Source organism: Clupea harengus, chromosome 20 (genome assembly GCF_900700415.2).
Source record: "Clupea harengus chromosome 20, Ch_v2.0.2, whole genome shotgun sequence".
NCBI lineage: Eukaryota > Metazoa > Chordata > Actinopteri > Clupeiformes > Clupeidae > Clupea > Clupea harengus.
The window spans coordinates 24,601,638-24,623,606 of record NC_045171.1 but is presented as its reverse complement, the minus strand read 5'-3'; the positions used below and the strand labels follow the sequence as shown (position 1 = coordinate 24,623,606).

Here is a 21,969-nt window from a genome sequence, read left to right as displayed (position 1 = left end):
AGCCTCACAAAGCTGACAACAGTCCTGTCACAGCAGTCCTCCCCAGAGCAGCGCCTGCAGCGTGGAGCGTGGAGTGAGTTTGGCCGATGTGACTGGCTGCTGAAAGGCCAGAGTGGGCTCCTTAAGGACAGGGGGTGTGAAAGCTTTCTTCTCTCTTGGAAAGTTGTTATCAGAGGGGTGCTTGGGAATGGGGCCCAGCAGTGAGAGGCGCACGGAACCGCTCAAAGGACGATGGAAGGACAAGAACCCGCTGAGAGGCGCACGGAAACCTCTCACCGCTCAAAGGACGACGGAAGGACAAGAACCCGCAGGCAGAGGGAGATTTGAGTGAGCAGAATGCCAGCATTGCCTGCAGGAAATGGGATAGGTAATAAAGTAAATGTCAGTGTAACAAGAGATCCCTGTCATGAGCAATAATGTTTTACAGTGAACCAAGAGAGATGGAAAGGTTTAATGAATTGACTTGCACGTGCCCTGCATAGAAGTGGTAAGCAAGCACAAAGAGTTCAAATGCCCCTTTGACACGGTACTCCTGATGTTGACCAAAGCCAGACACACACTAGTGACCCGTCAAACGTGCAATACAGACGACACAGAGCCAAGTGCCTTAATGTCAGGCAGAACCAGTTGGAGGGTGCTGCTGGTAAACACACCCGTTCTCCTGTCACGCACGCTGGTGACAGTCATCATTCAGCAGACCTGTCCGAGCGCTGATCCCCACTGGCCCCACTCAGGGAAAGGGTGTAAACGGTGACAAAACAACAACAGAAGTGTATTAGAGAAGTGTGTTGAATCAGTACCAGTTTGTATTAGCCTCCTAGTAGATTTCAATGCTTTACATCATGGATTGCCTTATAAAACATAAAATCTCTGCCCACTTCAGTACATACTCATCGTGGTTTCCATAACGATGGGATCAACCAAACTTATTAAATCTTGCTCCTCAGAGGGATAATTTACTGCTTTGAGCTGAGCGGGGTTCTAAAATGTCATGGACTTCCACAGAAGGATTTATCTGCAGGGTCCTTCGCCCTCCTCTGAGCTCTTCCGTGAGCTGTCTGATGAGCAGAGAGTAAAGGAGATGTGAGATGACGGCCTTTTACTGATGGGAAAGATGAAATGCAGCCCTCCAACACAGGATCTGATTCCAGATCAGCATGGTTATGGGGTTTGGGTGGGGAGAACATGGCTGCATAGTCATTTAAAAGCACTCCGAATTAACAATGTGTATGAATTGTGCTGTATAAATAACGCTGTTTTGTCTTTCCTTGCATTGCAGTGTATCGTGAAGTACATATTAGACAGGTAGGTGTAGTGGGGTAAGGAGATGATATCAAATGTACTCATACACTGATGTCAAGAATAGTTGGCTGCTTCTGACAGAAGACCCAGGGGATGGTCTAACAGAGGGAGGCAAACGCTACTGAAACACACGACGACAGCTCATACATAACCATGGTCTCATTCATTTTTATGTTATGACTACAAATGTATGATAATGGAGGAAAAGGTGAATAATGGAGACTGAAATGAAATGAATGAATAATTCACGTCACTGTTCACATTTTAAAACGAACTACCTGCATCAGACAAACAAAGGATCAGACAAAACATCAAACAAACAAAGGATAAACCAACAAAGAAAAAAAGGGCCTCAGAAAAAGGTATCATACACTGACGGTGAATGACGAACCTCTGAGTCCGGCACACAGGCATGGCAGAGGAGAGGCAGAGGAGAGGCAGAGGAGAGGCAGAGGAGAGGCAGGGTAGAGGCAGAGGTGGTGCATCACTGCAAACAATATCCGAAGGTGAGTACGAGAGTACGAGGGCTTTGGGGGAAGAGTGATTTGGGCTTTCCACTCCTGTCTGGGATCTGACAGCCGCTGTGGACTTGCCTCTTCTCTCGTCACTGATCTGGTTTTCAGCCTGGCACTGAAAGAACTTGCAATAAGCCAAATTAAACTTCCTAAGCACCACCACTGGAGCTGTATATTTCACAAGGTACTTCATAAGCCACTCTACTGGGTGTATGCAATCCAAAACAGACGTAACTGAATCGCAACAGTAGCAACAGACAAAAAGTATAAGCCCCCCCCCCCCCCTAAAGACCTGGGACAATCAGTCACTTGGGTTCTGCTCAGTGCTGTGTAACTATTACCCCATACCTGCAGGCTGGTTAGTGTCAGGCCGAGTGTGAGAACACAGGGACACGGACTGTGGACTGTGAGCCGGGGCATTGGACGATTCTGTTTTCAGCTTGAGCGTGCCCAGCTCTGTGGCTCTGTGGTACTAATGAAGTAACCAGGGACACGGCTCTGGCAACACCGCCTGAGATCAGGCCATGATGAATGGTTCACAGTGTGGGAATATTTAAAATGCACACTGAGAGACGGACTGGCCCCAATCTCTGGGAAAGATCTCAGTCAACGCTGGGTTCATCCAGGGATGAGAATGTTCAGCTCTGGTCAGGAGCTGCAGTGTGAAAACTTTTCCTGACAGAACAGTAAAGGCCAAAAAAAAGGATGGTGAAAGTTCGACAAGTACGGTTCAAGATGGTGTGGGGGGGGGGGGGGGGGGGGGGGGGGTCATAAAAAGATGCTGACTCATTCTGCGCATCCTCTGACAGGGATTGATATTACTGTTAAAACACTGTAATGCTCGCAGGTCATTATTTGAGAAGCGACAGAGATCCGTAGCTCGACAGAGACATAAACATGGCATCCAGCTGGGAGCAGAGAGGCGGCTGTAACTGAGTCTTTCACGGCACCCAGGGGGGTGGGGTGGTGTTGGGTCGAGGTTAGCGAGGTCACTGAGTGCTGAAGTTTCACGTGGCCGCCTTCTTCCCAGCAGTGTGGTGATAACTGTTTCATGCGCCCCTGCTCTCTCACTCTCTCTCTCTCTCTCTATCCTTCTCTCTCTTTCTCTTTTCTTTCTCTCTCTTTCTCTCTCTCTCTTCCCTAACTCACTCCTCACTCGATTCTTTTGAGGTTTTAATGCTGAGTCTTTGGAGTACACTAGCAGATGGCACAGACCAATCTCTCACACACAGGCGCTCATAGGAACAATCAAACTCACCTCTCAAGGACCAGAACAGGCTCCGACCTGAACAGAACTCATCAGTGCCATGTTTTAGGAACCATACACAACCCTGCAGGAGCCTTTGGAAAATCAGTTACATGTTTCTTTTCCTGATTAAGCATTTGTCTTTCTTTTATTGTATCCATTTACAAACACCACGATTTGACTCTGGTAATGGAAAAAGATAACTGATTAAATAATACATTTTTTCAGAAGAGTAATGGGAAAAGATCTGGAATTTCTATGACTTGAAATGCCTTTTTTTAAACCGGATTTGACCTTTGGTATATTTTTGCTTTGCTCATGCCATTTCTTCATTCGAGTGCGTGATTACATGACCTATATGTTTGAGCAGAAGGCTTCCATGGTTGCAGACCAGATAAGTGGGATCACAGATGAAGTCTGGGCTTCTATAGGTTGGGTAGATGAATTAGAAAGGACTAATATGGCAACAGCTTTTATTCTACTCTCTCTCTCTCTCTGATCACAGATCAATTTTACAAATAGTAATTATACGGCAGATGGACACCTCTCTGAAAATATGGTATCTGTGGTATATTATTTGAGCAGTAGGGGGCACTGTTTCAACAAGAAATGGCTGAACTGCATGATGACAAATCTCTGATACATAACTCATTTCAGTTCACTTCTCTCTCTTTCTCTCTCTCGATCAGTCACACACACTCACAGTCATGCATGCACACTCGTGCACACGCACACACCACACACACACACACACCCACACCACACATACACACCCACACACACTCACAAACACCCCCCACACACACACGAACACACCACACACAGACCCACCCAACCACCCACACACACAGACACACACACACACACACATACACACACACCACACACACCCACCCACCCACCCGTTCACACACACACACACACACACACACACACACCACTCTCCCCTTGAACACATTTAATTGGATCCTGTGCTTATGCTTATTTGCTGCTTATATAGGCACTGCCAGCATTTCTTTCATTGCCTGTTATATAGATGAATCATCATGAGGTCGAGCTCCATATAGATAATCCTTCCATATACTTCTTCCTACCTTCTCTTCTCCCCTTTTAATTGCAGAATGCTGAGCAAGGCCAGAGTCCTTCACCGGCTCAAGAGAACACTGCAGTATTCAGCTGTGTCTGGACTCCTGTGTTTCTCTGTGAATATAGAAGGCCTCGCTGGGACAATGACCCTGTCCATGTAGCCTACTGGAAAAAAAGTTCCCCAGCAGGTGAGCTTACTCTGGCTCACTTAGTGTCGGCGTAATTGCTAATATCAGGGGTGTGATTGCATCTGAAGGACTTCTCTGATTGCCTTTTTCTTTCTTCCATTTGATTGCTAATTGCACTCAGCCTCAAATTGTAAGCACACTGTGCGGTCTGAAAGAGCAAACTTGGGGAAGAGGTGATAGATTTTCACCCCTGCTAGGCACAATGTTTGAAACATTTACTTAAAAATGTCCTTTGATATAAGGTCAACACCCGCAGAGATATTGAACACATGAGTGAGGATAGGATATGTGGACGTCAATATAAAAAGACTTTTTGTGTTCCTGGACAAGATGGATTCTAGGTCAAATGGGACATTTTATATAAAAGCATTGGTACATCAATACAAGTTGGGAATATGCTTCCTTGCAAACGTTTATTGTAAATTTCATTCTATTCTCCAGAGATGCGTTGGAAGATCCAGAGTGTGACCGAGGTCCAAGATCCAAGAGAGATGCACAGCATCCATCCCTGCTTCTGTTACTGTGCACTGTTCATACCTGGGCTGAGGCTCCGACGAGAACAAAGACTCTTATGGACAGGTGCCACCAGAGATACAGCTGGAGTCAAGAGACAGGCAGTGGAGGGGTAAACAGAGTGTAACATTTCACACACACACAGACACACACACACACTCACACACACACACACACACACACACACACACACACACACTCACACACGCCACACACACACACACACGCCACACACACACGCTACACACACACACCACACACACACACGCCACACACACACACACACATACACACAGAGAGAGAGAGAGAGAGAGAGAGAGAGAGAGAGAGAGAGAAAGAGAGAGGCTATCAAGGGGGGAGGGATGGTGCAAAAAAAGTGCAAAGTGCAAAAAAACTAAACTTTAAGTAGAAAAGGCTGTTCTGCAGTAAATGAAACTGCCTGACCCTAAACACGTGTAAACTTGTCCATGTTTTGCATTTGCTTCCAACACGTACTTCCCTGTGAATTGCAAGTGCACCACGCCATGCCTGTTGAGATCTGAACATTTAACCAGCGTGTCAAAAATGAGCGCTTCTTTTATTGAGCTGCCACAATAGAGGATCCCTTTGTCAAAGGCCTGCTACAAAGAAGAAGGTTTCAGGATTAATTGCTTAAAGAGCCACTGACAAGTATGGCCATTTACCCTGAAGAGCTACTGACTGCGAGTGAAAATCCCTGCTTTTATAATTTGATGGCATATTTTTCCATCAAAAAGGCATACGCTTCCAGGGCAGCGTCAGCCATTTATGGGTCTAAAGCACTCTTTCCTCCTCACGAACGAGTGGGCTGTTGACATTCCTTGTCCTCCTGTTTCGCTGTACAAGTCAGTCATGGAGAGCATTCCAATTAAGGGTTACATAATGAAGGGGGGGGCCCGTGCTTCAGAATGAGCGGCTTTTTAACCTCTTATCGCGGCGTAATCAGGGCATCTGCGGTGAGTCTTCCTCCTCTCCGAGTTGGGAGAGTTCTCGCCGAGCGCCCAGAGTGTTGCTTTATGCACTATCTATCGATTTGTTGTGTCTCATTTCACCACTCATTGAGCCCTACTGTAGGAGTGACCTTGGGGAGGCTTAACCAGGGCGGACACCTCGGCTGAATAGGTTATGATGCAGTGGTCCTGCTCACTCTATTTGTAAACACATTCCGTCAACATGAGAGGGGAGAGAGATGGCATGACTTCTAATCGTCCCCCCCCAAGATTGCTCATTTCAGGGAGAGAAGAGAGAAGAGGCGTTTAACTTCTGCTCACACAGCAGCCAGAGTTGCCCAGCGATCTATCCATCTATCTATCTATCTATCTATCTATCTATCTATCTATCCATCTATCTATCTGATGTTTATATTTCTTTTACTCCATTCCTTGATGTGAATGTGGCCCCCAGGAGTCCATTTGAAATGCAGTGCATCAGAGAGAGAGATGAAAATCTGAATATGGAGTTGCATTTTTGAGTGGTCAGTCTAGTAAAGCCCTTGGGGAGATTTAGTATGGGTCTGAAAGAGATCTCAAAGCAGTGGAGGATAGGACGTCATAAAGCCTATTGATCTTCCTGATGCCCTCCTACCGTCAGACTAGAACAAATGCATCTGCTGCACTTAACGGAGAGCCGGGCTCCGAGCCACGAGGTAGCTTCCATCATAGGACTCAATGTCTGCAGACAACCTGTTTAGTGTAAAGGGTGCCACTGAGTCCCAGCGAAGGCCAGTGCTAACAAGGCTGGCTTTTGTTCCACTCTCTCACAGCACCGCTCACCATTGAATTGGCACGGCTACTTTAAGTTTCACTTCACAGCCAGTTGGATGAGTTTAGAATGTGACGAGAGCAGTTCGTTTCTCCCACCCACATTAGACTCAATTCCTTCATGGTTGTGTGATGTGTGATGTGATTTGTACTGCATGACCTCTACACAAGACTAGTATTGAATCACAGTACCTGCACATAATATAACAGGTATTATTGATATTATATGTATTTTATACAGACAGATTTCTGAACACACACACAGTATACGTATGCGTACCCAAGTCCCTTCCTGGCCCGTTTATAATCCAGCATTTTGTGATCCAACAATGTCATTTTCACATTCTTTTTGCTGTATCCTAAAGCAACATCAGTGGGAGTATAAGAGGAAGGATACATCATTTATAAACATGAATAGATGCAAACATCTTCACTATGCTGCAAGAAGTATTGATAGACACTGACAAAGACAAGGGTCAAAAAAGAGTTGAGAAGGAACCACATCACAATAAAGAGACTACAGAGAATAGACACACCACCCCACACACAACCACACCATACAATGCATCCACAAACACACACACTCACACACACACTCTCACACACACACACACACACACACACACACACACACACACACCACCCCACACACATCCACACCTGCTCCACCACTCCCCCCACACACATCCACACCTGCTCCACCACTCCCCCCACACACATCCACACCTGCTCCACCACTCCCCCACACACATCCACACCATACAATGCATCCACAAACACACACACACACACACACTCACACACACACTCACACACACACACACACACACACACACACACACCACCCCACACACATCCACACCATACAATGCATCCACAAACACACACACACACACACACTCACACACACACTCACACACACACACACACACACACACTCACACACCACCCCACACACATCCACACCTGCTCCACCACTCCCCCCACACACATCCACACCATACAATGCATCCAACCAAAACCAAAACCCATACGAACACACACACACACACACACACACACACACACACACACACACACACACACACACACACACACACACACACACACACACACACACACACACACACACACACACACACACACACACACTCACACACACACACACAAACACACACAAGCACACGCACACACACATACACACATACACACACACACGCACACACACACACACACACACAAACACACCCCCCCCCACACACACACACGCACACACACAAACACACACACGCACACACACACACATAAACACACACACGCACACACAAACACACACACAAACATAAAATAACTGTGTTTACAACATGGATGCTCAAATAGGCACGTAATCCTATTCGATACAGAACATTCCCTTTTAAATCCCTGTGTTGTTCTGGTTTTTGTTATTATGGTACAATTCTGTACTGGGTTTTTCTAATGGCCATTGTCAACAATGAGGGGATTGAGCTGAGGCTCCAAAAACACCCAGTTTTCCCTGGTGGACTATGTTTACAAGGACACCTCCACAAAATAAGAAACTGTTGTGTTGTGTAGGCTTCAGACTGCCCCAAGGAACCTTCAGAAAAGATGATTTTGGCAACCAGTATAATTTTTTTAAATGAAACTGAGATCTGGGGATGTTCAGTATTGTGGAATGGAACGAGCTGCTGAGAGGTTGAGTTCAGTTTAGTTTGGCACATTCACATTCTGTTCACAATAGGGCACCTTTCTTGCCAGCACATTATTTTTTTCTTTTTTTTTTCAGAACTATGCTCGCTTTTTCAAGTCTTTCTATCAGCGGCTATTTCAGTGAAAAAGAATTGGTTCAGTGGCTCAATCTTGGAAAAAAGACACAAAGAAAAAAAAAATGGCACATTTCTTCACAGTGCTTCAAAGCGTTTGGTCCCAAATTTCACTCCAAAATCTCACACAAGCTCAACCCAAAGTACAAGAATGCAATTCTGTATAATAATTGTGCACTCCAAACACTTTTGAAATCATGATTATTGCAAAATGTCTGCCAGTGTCCTTTCAAATCAAGTAGATGATTGAGTTTGGCATCTCCTTCTGATATCTGTGTACATAACTGACAGGAGAGGTGGATGACATGACGTCTGATAAGACGAATTATGAAGATGAGTAACACAAGGGGTTATTACGTAAATGCGCTTCAGCAAATTCAACTGCAAAAAAAATTCAAACTGCAAATTCAACTGCAAAAAAAACCTATTCATTTCAGTCCCTATGTGAAACCAGAGACACCGCTAAATCAGCTACCACTCCACAGACATCTAAAAAAAAGTCTTCATAAGACATGAGACTTCATTAGCTGATACTTAGAAGTGTGGATCAAAGAAGCCAGAAAGATGTGTTTTGTAAGGAGAGGTAGAAACAAAGGAGGCTCTTTGCAGACCACTGTAGGACACACCCTCCTCCTCATAGTTCCAGTTTGAAGTATATTTTATTTATTTATAATTTGGGTAGGAATTCACATGTTGTTCTGGTGAGGAAAGAGTGCAGTTCAACATTATTGTATTGACATCCATGTATTATCTTTGCTTTCATGGGGAAAAGTGATGTTTTATACAGCGTGAACAAAGCATGTAGCTATTATGCTTCTTTGGGTTTGTCCCCCATATATAAAAGTTCCACAGCTGCTGCAGAGTATACAGCACAGTATACAGTATACAAATGGAGGAGGAGTACTGAAGTATACAGCACAAATGGAGGAGGAGTACTGAAGTATACAGTATACAAATGGAGGAGGAGTACTGAAGTATACAGCACAAATGGAGGAGGAGTACTGAAGTATACAGTATACAAATGGAGGAGGAGTACTGAAGTATACAGTATACAAATGGAGGAGGAGTACTGAAGTATACAGCACAAATGGAGGAGGAGTACTGAAGTATACAGCACAAATGGAGGAGGAGTACTGAAGTATACAGTATACAAATGGAGGAGGAGTACTGAAGTATACAGTATACAAATGGAGGAGGAGTACTGAAGTATACAGCACAAATGGAGGAGGAGTACTGAAGTATACAGTATACAAATGGAGGAGGAGTACTGAAGTATACAGTACAAATGGAGGAGGAGTACTGAAGTATACAGTATACAAATGGAGGAGGAGTACTGAAGTATACAGCACAAATGGAGGAGGAGAACTGAAGTATACAGTATACAAATGGAGGAGGAGTACTGAAGTATACAGCACAAATGGAGGAGGAGTACTGAAGTATACAGTATACAAATGGAGGAGGAGTACTGAAGTATACAGTATACAAATGGAGGAGGAGTACTGAAGACTGATGTCCTGATTTCTGCACTTTCGCTTCTTTTCCTATTGTTAACTGATGGCCAAGGAACATCTTTCCATTCATCTCAGAAAGTGACGATTTTGGTGGAAGCATTTCAAGTATTCAACTAAGTGATGCAAACGCTATTTGTACAACTGCCTGTTAAACCAAACTCCTAGAAAAAACAATTTGTCCATTGACCATGTGATGGTAAAATAACGCTAACAGTTTGACCAGCTGAAACTGCAGGTATAAGTCTGAAGTCTCACCATCAGCTTTTCATTTTGAATTATTAAGAAAAAATGCAGCCATATGAATAATTTGTAACATTTCATTTTCAGGTGTTAATGTAGTTGGCAATTGTATTTTGCATATACAAATGCAACACTTTCTGTGTGTGTGCTTTTTGGAAATGTGGGTAGACCAGAGCCCTATTTTCAGTAAATGTGTATGAACAAAATGAAACACACATCACATCTTGGCTCTAAACAAGTCCTTACTCAAGTGGAAGTGAGTGCAAAGAAAATGAAGTTGACATATTTCATGAACTCCGAGCCTCAGCTTTGTCATAGCATTTACAACAATGAGAGAGAAATCAATCCTTCTTCTCTCCTGCAAACACGGGCTTTAGAAACACTGGAGCAGTAGGGAGAAGAGAGGCTGGTCAGAATACAGACGCCCCGGCTGGGCGGTGAATGCCCAGGCACGCGCCGTGAGTGCAGGCGCAGGCGCAGGCTCGGCTATACTGCCGCTTTGGAATGCGTCTAGGTCTACCCGACGCAGGACCCAGCCATGCTGCTCAATCGCTTCTATTGATCGCAGCGCAGGATTTGAAGTTGACACCGGGAGTGAACTTTGGAGCAGATGGAGCCTCGGAGGAGGGAACGCCACCGTCGGGCCCAAGAGGAGGGAACGCCACCGCCGGTCCCAAGAGGAGGGAACGCCTGCCGCCTCGGTCTGTGAGGAGAAATACTAAAAAAAGTCTGGGGAGTTGGGGTGGGGGTTTCGGGGGAGAAGGGACGGAGCGAGAAGCTGCTGGAAAGAGGAGGAGGAGGGAAATGAGGTGGCCTGGCTGGGTGAAGTGCACTGAGTTGCTATTTCCACTCACAACTTCACAGGGAACTAAAAGACTGAGTTCTCAATTCAAAAGCAAACCAGCTCTCCCTCTCTCTCCTTCTCTTTATATGAAAATAGTGCTGCTGCTAGATAAAAACTAGTGCTTGAATATGACGTGTGCAAACATTGGTGTATCTGATACTTTCACATCATAGCTTATTGATTACCTCTCACCTTTAAGACACGTGGAACCGCAGAAGTTCAACTTGACACTTCCACAAAATGTTGCCTTCGTGCCTGACTGGTGAATACGTTTTGCAGAGAAAAAAGGACAACTATTTTCCCCAGGATGAAGATAGCAGATGGGGAAGAAACAGGAACACCATTACCCATTCTCTGAAAAGAATTGCCTTGAAGAACTTTATTCTATTAGTTTAATACAAGGATGCATCAAAAGTGGATGGATCAATGCTCTTGTCTTCTTCCTGTATCGACATCCCTGTGTCTATAGCAACAAATCTTAAATCTTAAATCTTAAATCTTAATGATGTCATAGCATGAAATGGCACCTTGACCCTGAGGTTTTTGTTAAAGGGTTCAAGCAGGGGCAAAATGTTTTCAAAAAGTCTAAACTCTCCTTGTGCAGATCCAAAGAATAATCGCTCAGGGCTAACAGGCCCTAGAGCTACACAGGGTTCAGAGTAGGTGGAAAAGTACCAGGGGGGGAATGGTCATCAGTCATCAGTGGACATTGTGAAGCTGCAGTCCTTGCGGTGGCTACATACTGAATTTTCACCGATGCCCTGAAGCTCACCTACTGTCCTCAGAATGTCCCAAGGACTCTGTCTGGTCTGGTGCTGTAAGACTTTTCTTGCAGGCATTGTCCAGTTCAGCTGGACAACAAAGGAGCCACAGAATCTGACAAACACACAAATATGGTGAGGCAGTGGGCATGTCCTGAAGCATATCCAAGGCCCAGGTCTTGATAACAAGAGACCAAGATAAAAAAAGGACGACCACAAAGTTCCCTTAGACTAAAATGTTTGAGAACTATAAACACATCTTGAAGTCCATGTGTGGAATGAACCTTTAGACCAAAGTCTGAAATACAGATGTGTTCTCTTACTAAAGCTATTTCACTAAGAGTTTGTTGAATTTAACCCGTGTCTGTACAACCAAATGTGTAGATTGGACTCATTTCCTGATCATTATAGAATAACTGTAACATTTTGTCTGCAATTGTGTACTTCATGATGTTGAGGCATACTTAGGGGATGATGCAAAGGGCCCGATTGTAAGACGAGCATATTATTTGAGACCAGGCTGAGTGAAGAAAAAAGTTATCATTTAAATGAAGCACACTTACATCACTTAATCACAGCTTTTATATTCACACAGCTCGATTTACTGTAAAGAGCCTCCTTATCTATGGTCTGTCCTTTTCAGGAAATGGAATTTTTGAGTGGAACATAATTTTGTTTTGCAAAGGTAAAGTGAAAAATAAACAGAAAAAAACAAACAAATCGAAACCATGCATTCTCGACCTGTATTTCTCCTCCCTATCGCCATTAAATGTCAAAGATAATTTTACACTCAAGACCTCAGTTCCGCATAAAATTACTGTGTTTGCTCTTCGGTGGAGGTTAAGACAGGGTTCTGATAATAACATGGTGCAACAGCATCCTAAAGCCAAACGCCTTGGGTCACACTGTGCCACGTTTGTGTGTGAACAAGAAACTGCAACACTTTGTAGCTTGGTAGGAGAATAAGAAGAAGGTGTTGCATTCCTTTACTGCCTTTAGTCCACTAATGTTCTGGCTCTGAAAAGAGGCTTGAAATGACTATGTGTGTATGAACCATTGTGTTTTTATAGTGTCATTATAAAGCTTCTACAGAGAAATTGCATCTAAATTATACCGTTGCACTGGCTATTTCAGTCATCAGGATCAATCTTTTTTCACTCAGGAGCTAGTCATGTAATATGATTTATGTGCAATGACGTTTTTTGAGGATTAAACTATCTGCAACTCGTTGAAATCCTCTGAAGCACATCTTTATAAACACGATTTTTCATTCTCGAGTCCAGACATAAATTGTGGTGATGCCAGTTATGTTTTCCGACTAGCTTGATCCAAAGAACTGCAGCCATTTTCTTAACCTCTGTTTGATTTATCCAGCAGTACACTGTTTACACTGACCTCTGAGCCAAAAACTGAAACGACTCTTTCCGTCTGTAATTATCTGTAACGACTGGCTAAAGCCCTGTTGTTTTTGACAGAGACGCTGCTCGCTTTCACCAGGATCATTGTGTTCTTTGATTACATCAATTCATCCATACACAATCTTTTTTTTATTGTTTCAAAAACGTTGGAGTGAGCAGTAAATGAGCCGACAGCTTTTATTGGCAGTGATGGAAATGAATTGAGCAGAGTGAGAACCCCCAGTCATTCTCTGTGCAGATGCCACAACACATGACAAACAAGAACAGCGCATCCTCTCAGGGCCAGCGTGGCCTCGGACCAACCGTCCTGGCTGCCGTGTCAATCCATCGTCAATCGCAGCCATTTAAACAAATCACACCATTGGCATATGGCAAAGTTGGCAATTAAAAGGAGATGATTGAAGGGCGAACCAAGTTCAGTTCTGGTTGGTTAATGTCCTTTCGTACTGAAGGTTTTCTGGAAAGAATGAACACACCAGACGTAGCTTTTGAAAAGGTAGATGAAATGGTCCGATTCGCAAGTCCAGTCCAGTCACTGGAACGAGGATAGTGTATGGTATTTCCATTGCTAAGGAGTGCACTTGGAATGATCCGAGCCTTGGCATGTGTCCACCTAGCTGAAATGAGTTTGGAGACGCATGTTGTTTATCTCCTGCCCAAAGGCTTTAGCATTTGCTATTGATCCAGAATAACACTCTCCTCCTGGTCCTCCTGCTCCTCCTCAGTCAAGTTGAACTGAATGCTATTCAATCTCCATTTCCTCAAGGGTGTTTTCCGAGCAGTTTAAGAGATGCATGAGATGCCTTGGGCAGGGATGATCAGCTCTGCCACACCATCCTTGATTGAATTTTGTTCCCCTGTCCGGGCTAGTTATACAGGCCTTAATAGAAACCTATTTGGCTTCGATGTCTCCAAAGGCAATTCCAACACAGTTGATGATTCTGAAAACAGGGAATATTCACATACATTAAACTTTTGTCATGGCTATGTGACAGCATTGTACTGTACATATATATATACACCTTGATGCGAATGGTCTCCACATTTGTGTTCACATTTCTATCTATCTATATAGTCATTTATATAAAGTGCCCCTCTGTAGTGACGTCGATGTCCGAATCCAAAGGGAGGTTAAAGCTCAGTTTGTCCACAGGAACAAAAATATAACACAATGACTTTGCCAGTGTCCCTCTGGCCTGTCTTCCATAGAAGGTCCTTCCAGGGTTTTTTTTTTAACGGAGCCCAGCCCGTTGTGCGGAAATGTCCCAGGCGTCCATGACATCCTTCATTGATCATAGCAGAACAGGAGGAGGAGGAGGAGGCCCCAGCTGAGGAGGGGCGGGGGGAACTCAAAGGAGCGAGGGCCGGCGGACTTGGGCTGAGTGCTGGAGGGGCCAGTGGAGTCGCCCCAGAGTCTGTCGTTCAGCGTGGCCTGCAGGAAGAGAAAAGTCAAAGAAAGTATAACTTGCACAGCACGCTGCAAGACCAGAGCGTGGTGGAGTAGTAGAAACAGAAAGACAATCTTTAGCAGGGATTAAAGCAAAACAAATGTTTTTTTTTTCAGGCCAAGTCTTATTACCCATCTACAATTTGTCAAACAACTAACAGAGGAGGCCCCCACATTAGGGCATGTACACACTGTCCGGATATTTTTTTTTCATTTTGGAAAAGTCCGGTGCCGCGCCACCTTTTTTAGACCCGCCCCTTTTGTCCATCTTGTGGTGGCTTCCCATTGGTTTCCATGTAAGAACGGAGTTGGCATCTGAGAACCAGGTGGAGAGTGTGTACACGTCCTTAGCCCTCCATGCCCGCTAAACAGGCACAATTATGACATGTCAGCACCACCCCACGCATAACCATAGCTGCTGTTATGCAATGCAGCCATAAAGTGATAAAAAGGCTTTAACCTACACTTTATTCAAATACTCAAGACCAAGAGCATTTTAAGGGAAGAACATACTTTTGAATAGTTTTTCGATTGCCAGTTTGCTTTTACGTAATTCAATGCTGTTTTCAATTGATTCGATTGATTCATACGTCATACAAATAATCAACCATCTACAGTTTTCAGTGCATATGTTTTTATTTATCTTATTATGACATCAAACAAAACAATGTTTTTGTTTTAAGTGAGCCTATTATCACTTAACAGAAAAAGACAAAAAAATAAAAAATAAACTAACAGCAGCAGCATTAAAGAACAATATGTGCAATTCTTGTGCAAAAGTCTCGAGAGTGAAACCATCTCCCTGGAGCTTGGCTCCACCTGATATCCATTTCAGGTTTTCTTCTGTGGGACTCGATGCAGTGGCTCTGACTCCAGGAGTAGAGGAGGAGGAAGAGGAAGAGGAGGAGGAAGAGGAGGAGGAAGAAGAGGAGGAGGATGAGGAGGAGGAGGAGGAGGAAGAAGAGGAGGAGGAGGAGGAGGATGAGGAGGAAGAAGAGGAGGAGGAGGAGGAGGAGGAGGAAGAAGAGGAGGAGGAAGAAGATGAGGAGGAGGAGGAAGAAGAGGAGGAGGGGGCTGTAGAAGGAGCAGAAGAGGAGGAGGAGGATGAGGAGGAGGAGGAAGAAGAGGAGGAGGAGGAGGAGGAGGAAGAAGAGGAGGAGGATGAGGAGGAGGAGGAGGAGGAAGAAGAGGAGGAGGAGGAAGAAGAGGAGGAGGAGGATGAGGAGGAGGGGGCTGTAAAAGGAGCAGAAGAGGAGGAGGATGAGGAGGAGGAGGAAGAAGAGGAGGAGGAGGAGGAGGAGGAAGAGGAGGAGGATGAGGAGGAGGAGGAGGAGGAGGAGGAAGAAGAGGAGGAGGAGGAGGAGGAGGAGGAAGAAGAGGAGGAGGAGGAGGATGAGGAGGAGGGGGCTGTAAAAGGAGCAGAAGAGGAGGAGGATGAGGAGGAGGAGGAAGAAGAGGAGGAGGAGGAGGAGGAGGAAGAGGAGGAGGAGGAGGAGGAGGAGGAGGAGGAGGAGGAAGAAGAGGAGGAGGAGGAGGAGGCTGTAGAAGGAGCAGAGGAGGTAGAACCTTTCTCTACTTTTCTCTCCCTAACTGCTGAGAGGACCTGCACAGCTTCCTTCAGTTTCCTTTCCTCTTGCTTATCAGTTATCTTTCTTCTTCAGATGATGATTTTGGTATTTCTCATAGGAAGACAGCCACAAGCTCCTGGGCAGGGCAACGGTCTTCATGCGGGACCTAATAACGGCTAAGCCTTCATATGTGTCAATGTTCAGCCTGACCCTATCTTTCTCAATGATGTCGTCCATGATGTTAAACGATCCTTTGCTGGGAAGATTTTTCAGGAGGAATGTTGCTGCTTGGTGCAGCCTTCTCTGGGAGAGTTGTAGACCTTCTGTACCCAGGGCATCTTCTCCTCTATAGCCTTGTTCAAGGCTAAGAAGCTGAATTTCCCCACAGACCCCCTTTAATCAGTGTACTGCAGGTCTCTCTTCTGAACATCAAGCTTCAACAAGCCCCTCACACCCAAGGTCATGGCTCCAGGCTTCATGAACTCGGAGAGGAACCCCCCCCCCCCCCCACACCCAAGGTCATGGCTCCAGGCTTCATGAACTCGGAGAGGACCCCCCCCCCACACCCAAGGTCATGGCTCCAGGCTTCATGAACTCGGAGAGGAACCCCCCCTCACACCCAAGGTCATGGCTCCAGGCTTCATTCACTCGGAGAGGAACCCCCCCTCACACCCAAGGTCATGGCTCCAGGCTTCATTCACTCGGAGAGGAACCCCCCCCCACACCCAAGGTCATGGCTTCAGGCTTCATTCACTCGGAGAGGAATCCCGGAGTAGTAGCACCATCTCGGCATGCAGCACGTGAAGCGTAGGCTTTTCATTCTGCAACTGCTTCAGGAAAAACACCTGAAAATCACAATAGAACCTGATTGGAAAAGTGAATTATTATTAACCATTCTTTCCATTTTTTAAAAAGACTATCACAAAAAATGGTTCCCAGGAGGATATTGCAAACCTCGTGAAAACAGTTAACCAAAGACAGAGGCTATTGTTATTGTTTGCTGCTTGATTGCCTTATATTGCCAATATATATGCCAATATTTATATATACAAGTAGATTGCCAAAACAAATCAGCTACCTTTCACCTAGGGACATAACACTTCCCAGGATGTATACTGCCCATGAAAAAAGCAGAGATTAATCATACATGATTCATACAACAAAAGGCTTAACCGCATGATAATTAACAGTTATCTAATAACTGTATTTATGGTTTACTCAGATTCCATTTAAGGGGAAAACGTGCAACAAAAAAGGATATATTAGAGGGAGCAAACACATAAGACATCTCTGTACAGTTCTTTCTACTTACTTCTGTATGAATCAATCAAGGCTGTGAGCTTGTCCAACTCTGAGAAAAACATACAGATGCGTGTCCTTGCAGATTTTGCAATTTACTGTTGCAGAAGAATGATCCTGGCCTTTTCATCAGATGAAACTGCATGCTTTTCAAAACCCTGCTTCAGAAGCCATCTGCATCACAAAAAGCATATACGCATATGATTAAGGGGAGACAACAGAAATGGCTATATCTGTGCTGACTTATTTCATGAGATTTTGCAAACAGGGAAAATGGATGACATGAAAAGAATGCTAATGCTAATGCTATTGTACCTGTGCTTGTGTTGATCGGGAGGAGACAGGACGCTGTAGAAGAGCACACTCAATGGATCCCTAAGCTCTCATATTCTGTTGCACACATCCAGCATTTGCAGGAATCTGCTGCTGATGGGATGTATTAGGCTCTACTTCTCCAAATGAAGTAAGGACTGAGACTCTGCTGAAACGTCCTTCTGTTTGGGGAATTGTCTCTGCTGATGTCCAGGAGTGATGGGTTTTCTCTTCGGACTTCTGACTCGTGTCTCTACTCCAGACCTTTTTCCTCTCATCACGCTGTAGTTATCCAACCACACACCTGATTCCCTCTCATCACACTGTAGTTATCCAACCACACACCAACAACCTGATTCCAGTTCAGGCTATATGATTGGAGGTTGATTAGGGTTGAAGCATCAGTAGTATTCTCTTTCCTCGAGGCCAGATGTTGGGTTAACACTCTCCTCACATCCTCATGAAAGCAGAAAACAAGAACATTCTAGATCCAGTACATGTTCCCACCTGTTGCATGATCTTTGTTTTCGGTTTAGCTCAGTTCAATTTAGATTTCCGGTGAGCCCAAGTAGGAGGCCTGTACATTAGATATGGACCATCTTGAAAATGCCCTCTGGTCTTCGGCAACCGATTGGATTAGGTTAACTAGTGGTTGCAAGGTAGTGAGCAACAGGTCATGCTCTGCTATAAAATGTCTGATTGCGCACATGGTCAGCCATGACAAGATTCGTGAACCTCCGGTGTGGTGGTTGTCGGACCAGGGAAGGAGGACGTTCTGGAGAGCATGAATACCAGCCTTGAGACCAGCTTCTGACTGATGGTGAGCAAGCACTTTCTTTGCCATTACTATCATACTGACTTTTCTTGTGGCATACCATGCAAAAACATGTACCACAAACAAACTAAAAGCCTTTCCGTTCTCCCCCGTTTCACAGAGCCAACCCCATCTCCATTTATTTTTGACAGTTTTATCGATCTCCGCTACCTCGGAGCCTTCCTTCAGTAAAAGCACGTCCATGCTGGCAAACCTGAAAGCAAATGACGAATCACGGCGAAGAGATGGATTACGTGCTAGGAAACCGGTTCTGGGTTTTCTCCTCTAAAGTTAAAATCATATTTCTAAAGAGGATTAATTATTTAATAATTTGGAAAAAAATTGGTCAACAAAAAGGTTGACAAAATAATAACAATGAGTCAGAAAATCCAAGGTGTAACTTCATCAAAACAGCACCAACAACAGCACAGCTAGCACTGATAAAAGCTTGATTGCATGCTAAACTGATGTCTTTTGGGGGATGTAGCTGACAATGTCGTGCTGTAAAAGCTTTTCCTACATTTTCACGGGGTGGCCCGACCCGAACCACAGAACAACTACAGGCGCTTAGCCTGGGTGGCTAGGGGGAATGACAGGGGTGTTTTTCAGTCCTTCACATGAACATATACCATCTAAATGAATTTGAAGATGATACCAAAAGTAGCTGCCTATAAAAGCATACTTCAAAAGTGGCAAATGGTTGCATGCTGTTACTTTAATCTAACATCGGCCTGTGTGTACACTAAAGTTGAATGTGTGTGTGTCCGCCGAGATTACTTCAACACTCCATGGGGCTCTATTATCCTATATATTTAGCATATATACTGTATGTTTAATTGTTTCACATGTTATTGTTACATTGCCAAAAAAGGAAGTGTATGCTTATGCCTAATTAGGTTCATATAAATAAAAGAACATTATTAAAAGAACATTATAACAAGCCTACATTATTTATAGTCAAAAGTCAGATTAGGTATTCACGAATATTATTGCCTAACGAGAAATATTGGCTATAGGCTTATAGGGGAGACAAACACACACACATTTCACATCAACAATATGGCTGAGACCAATGCCTAATGACACTAAATGGTCTATCTTGATACCTATCAAGATGCTTTTCATTAGATTGAACATTCCTGTACTATTCACATCCGGACCCACTCCCCCATCCCACACACACACACACACACACACACACACACACACACACACACACACACACACACACACACACACACACACAAGCACACCCACACACACACACACACACACACAAGCACACACACACACACACACACACACACACACACACACACACAAGCACACACACACACACACACACACACACTTATATATATATATATACACACACACACACACACACACACACACACACACACACACACACACACATATGTACACACACACACACACACACACACACACACACACACACATATATACACACACACACACACACACACACACACACTACCTGTGTGGGTATCAGTGGGCTCATTACATTTTCTTCGGTCTCCATGGAAACCAACGCAGGAGTGGTGCCGTTATCTGGCCAGCTGGTGACGTGGCTGGGCTGTCCTGTCTGGCCCGGGGTTGGTGTGAGGTCCACTGCGTTCTCGAAAGTGAGAAGAGCATTTCCTGTTTGTGAAAGAAAAAGACGTGTGGAGTCAGGGCACGGTGTGTCTGTGTGAGTGCATTTGGACCCTGACTCTGGCACAGACACTAATGTTCCTCTAGTGCTGTCCCGGTTTGCCCTAGTGGGTCCTCTCTCTCTCTCTCTCTCTCTCTCTCTCTCTCTCCCTCTCTCTGTCTCTCTCTCTCTCTCACTGTGGGCTCTCTCAGACGCCCCGCTCGTTAGAAATCACAAGGAGAGAGTTCTGAGGCGGCGTCGAGAGGCAGTCGTAACGGCACCAACTCAGTATTCCTCTCAGAGTTCCCCCACCCCACCCCACCCCTGTGCCCCCCCCCCCCGTCCCCCCAGAGCACCTGCCACTCCACGTGCTCTCACTAACCCACCCACAAGTCGCCAAACAGACGCCTCAGACTGACTCAGTCCCCCCTTTGTTACCGAGCGGCCAGATGAGCTGGCTGCCCGAGGTCTCGGACAGCTAACAGTCGCTCTCTCTCTCTAAGCAGGCAGAGGAGACAAGGAGAGCGATAGAGGGAGCTGCTTGTTCAAACATGTCCGAGTTAAACACTGTGACAATAGTCAATAATAAGGATGATTCATTATTCATCACATAGAAAGGCCATCCAGAAGATTGGAGCTGAGATGGAGAGCCATAAATCTGAGACAGTGGAGAGGTTTTGAATTGCCAAGCTGCCGTCGCTCCACCTTTCCCCATACACACACACACACAAACACACACACACACAGAGACAGACACACACACACACACACACACACACACACACACAGACAGAGACAGACACACACACACACACACACACACCTACCAACCCCCCCACTACCCCCCCCCCTCCACCACACTCATCCCCCCTTCTCCTGAGGTACGCAGACGCAGAGGCGCAGTGCTAAGTGAACGCTAGGTCTAGGTGAAACTAAAGCACTCTCCATCTGCCATCTGTTGGCAATCGCGACAGATACTTTCTTCACAAAAGTCTTCGCACTTCAGCTCGGCACTTTTCACTGCACAGGAGACTACTTCCTTTTCACAAAATAGATTGCAATAAACTGAGAAACACGTGACCGTGCCTGACGCTACCGAGGGGGTCATTCTGTTTGCACGTGCACAGAGAAACAACCAGACCCATTACTGTCAGACTATCTGTTCTGGGTAATAACAAGTTGGAAGGGCAAAGTGTGTTATGAACAGACAAGGTGATTTTCAAACCAAATGAAACAAATTGAAGGGCAGGCCTCTCAGGGAGAGAAATAGAGAGGGAGTGAGAGAGAGAAAGAGAGTGACAGAGATAAGAGTATTGTTGTGAATACTTTGGCAAGATGACTGTGTACAATTGTCACGCCAAATAAAGAGTTTGAAGTTGAAGTTGAAATTGAAAGAGAAAGGGAAACAAACAGACAAAGACCCTGCTTCTAATATCTGATTCGGACCCAACGTTCTGCTACAAAGTCTGCTCACTTCAATACGCCCAGCCTCCCCAAAGCACCTTGTTATCCCACTAGCCATGGATACGTCAGCTGTACCCTCCGTCTCAGAGAGATCCACATATGCAAGGAAGTGAATTCAGTTTTTAATTCCTACCTCCCAGTGCAGCCCCTCTCATCCAGACTGCTTCA

General features: G+C 45.1%; 1 protein-coding gene across 2 annotated transcripts in view; it reads right to left on the bottom strand.

The window, feature by feature from the left end:
• Positions 1–13,353: 13,353 nt before the first annotated feature.
• gfra4b (GDNF family receptor alpha 4b) overlaps positions 13,354–21,969 on the bottom strand; it is a 38,167-nt gene continuing 29,551 nt past the window's right edge. The window contains exons 7-8 of one of the 2 annotated variants that reach the window (XM_031587566.1): positions 20,182–20,345; positions 13,354–14,675 (exon numbers count right to left, since the gene is read on the bottom strand). In XM_031587566.1, coding sequence (XP_031443426.1) covers positions 14,529–14,675; positions 20,182–20,345 — 311 coding nt within the window. In that variant the 3' untranslated portion in view covers positions 13,354–14,528. The remainder of the gene's footprint in view (positions 14,676–20,181; positions 20,346–21,969) is intronic. The other variant, XM_031587567.1, reaches the window with a different exon arrangement.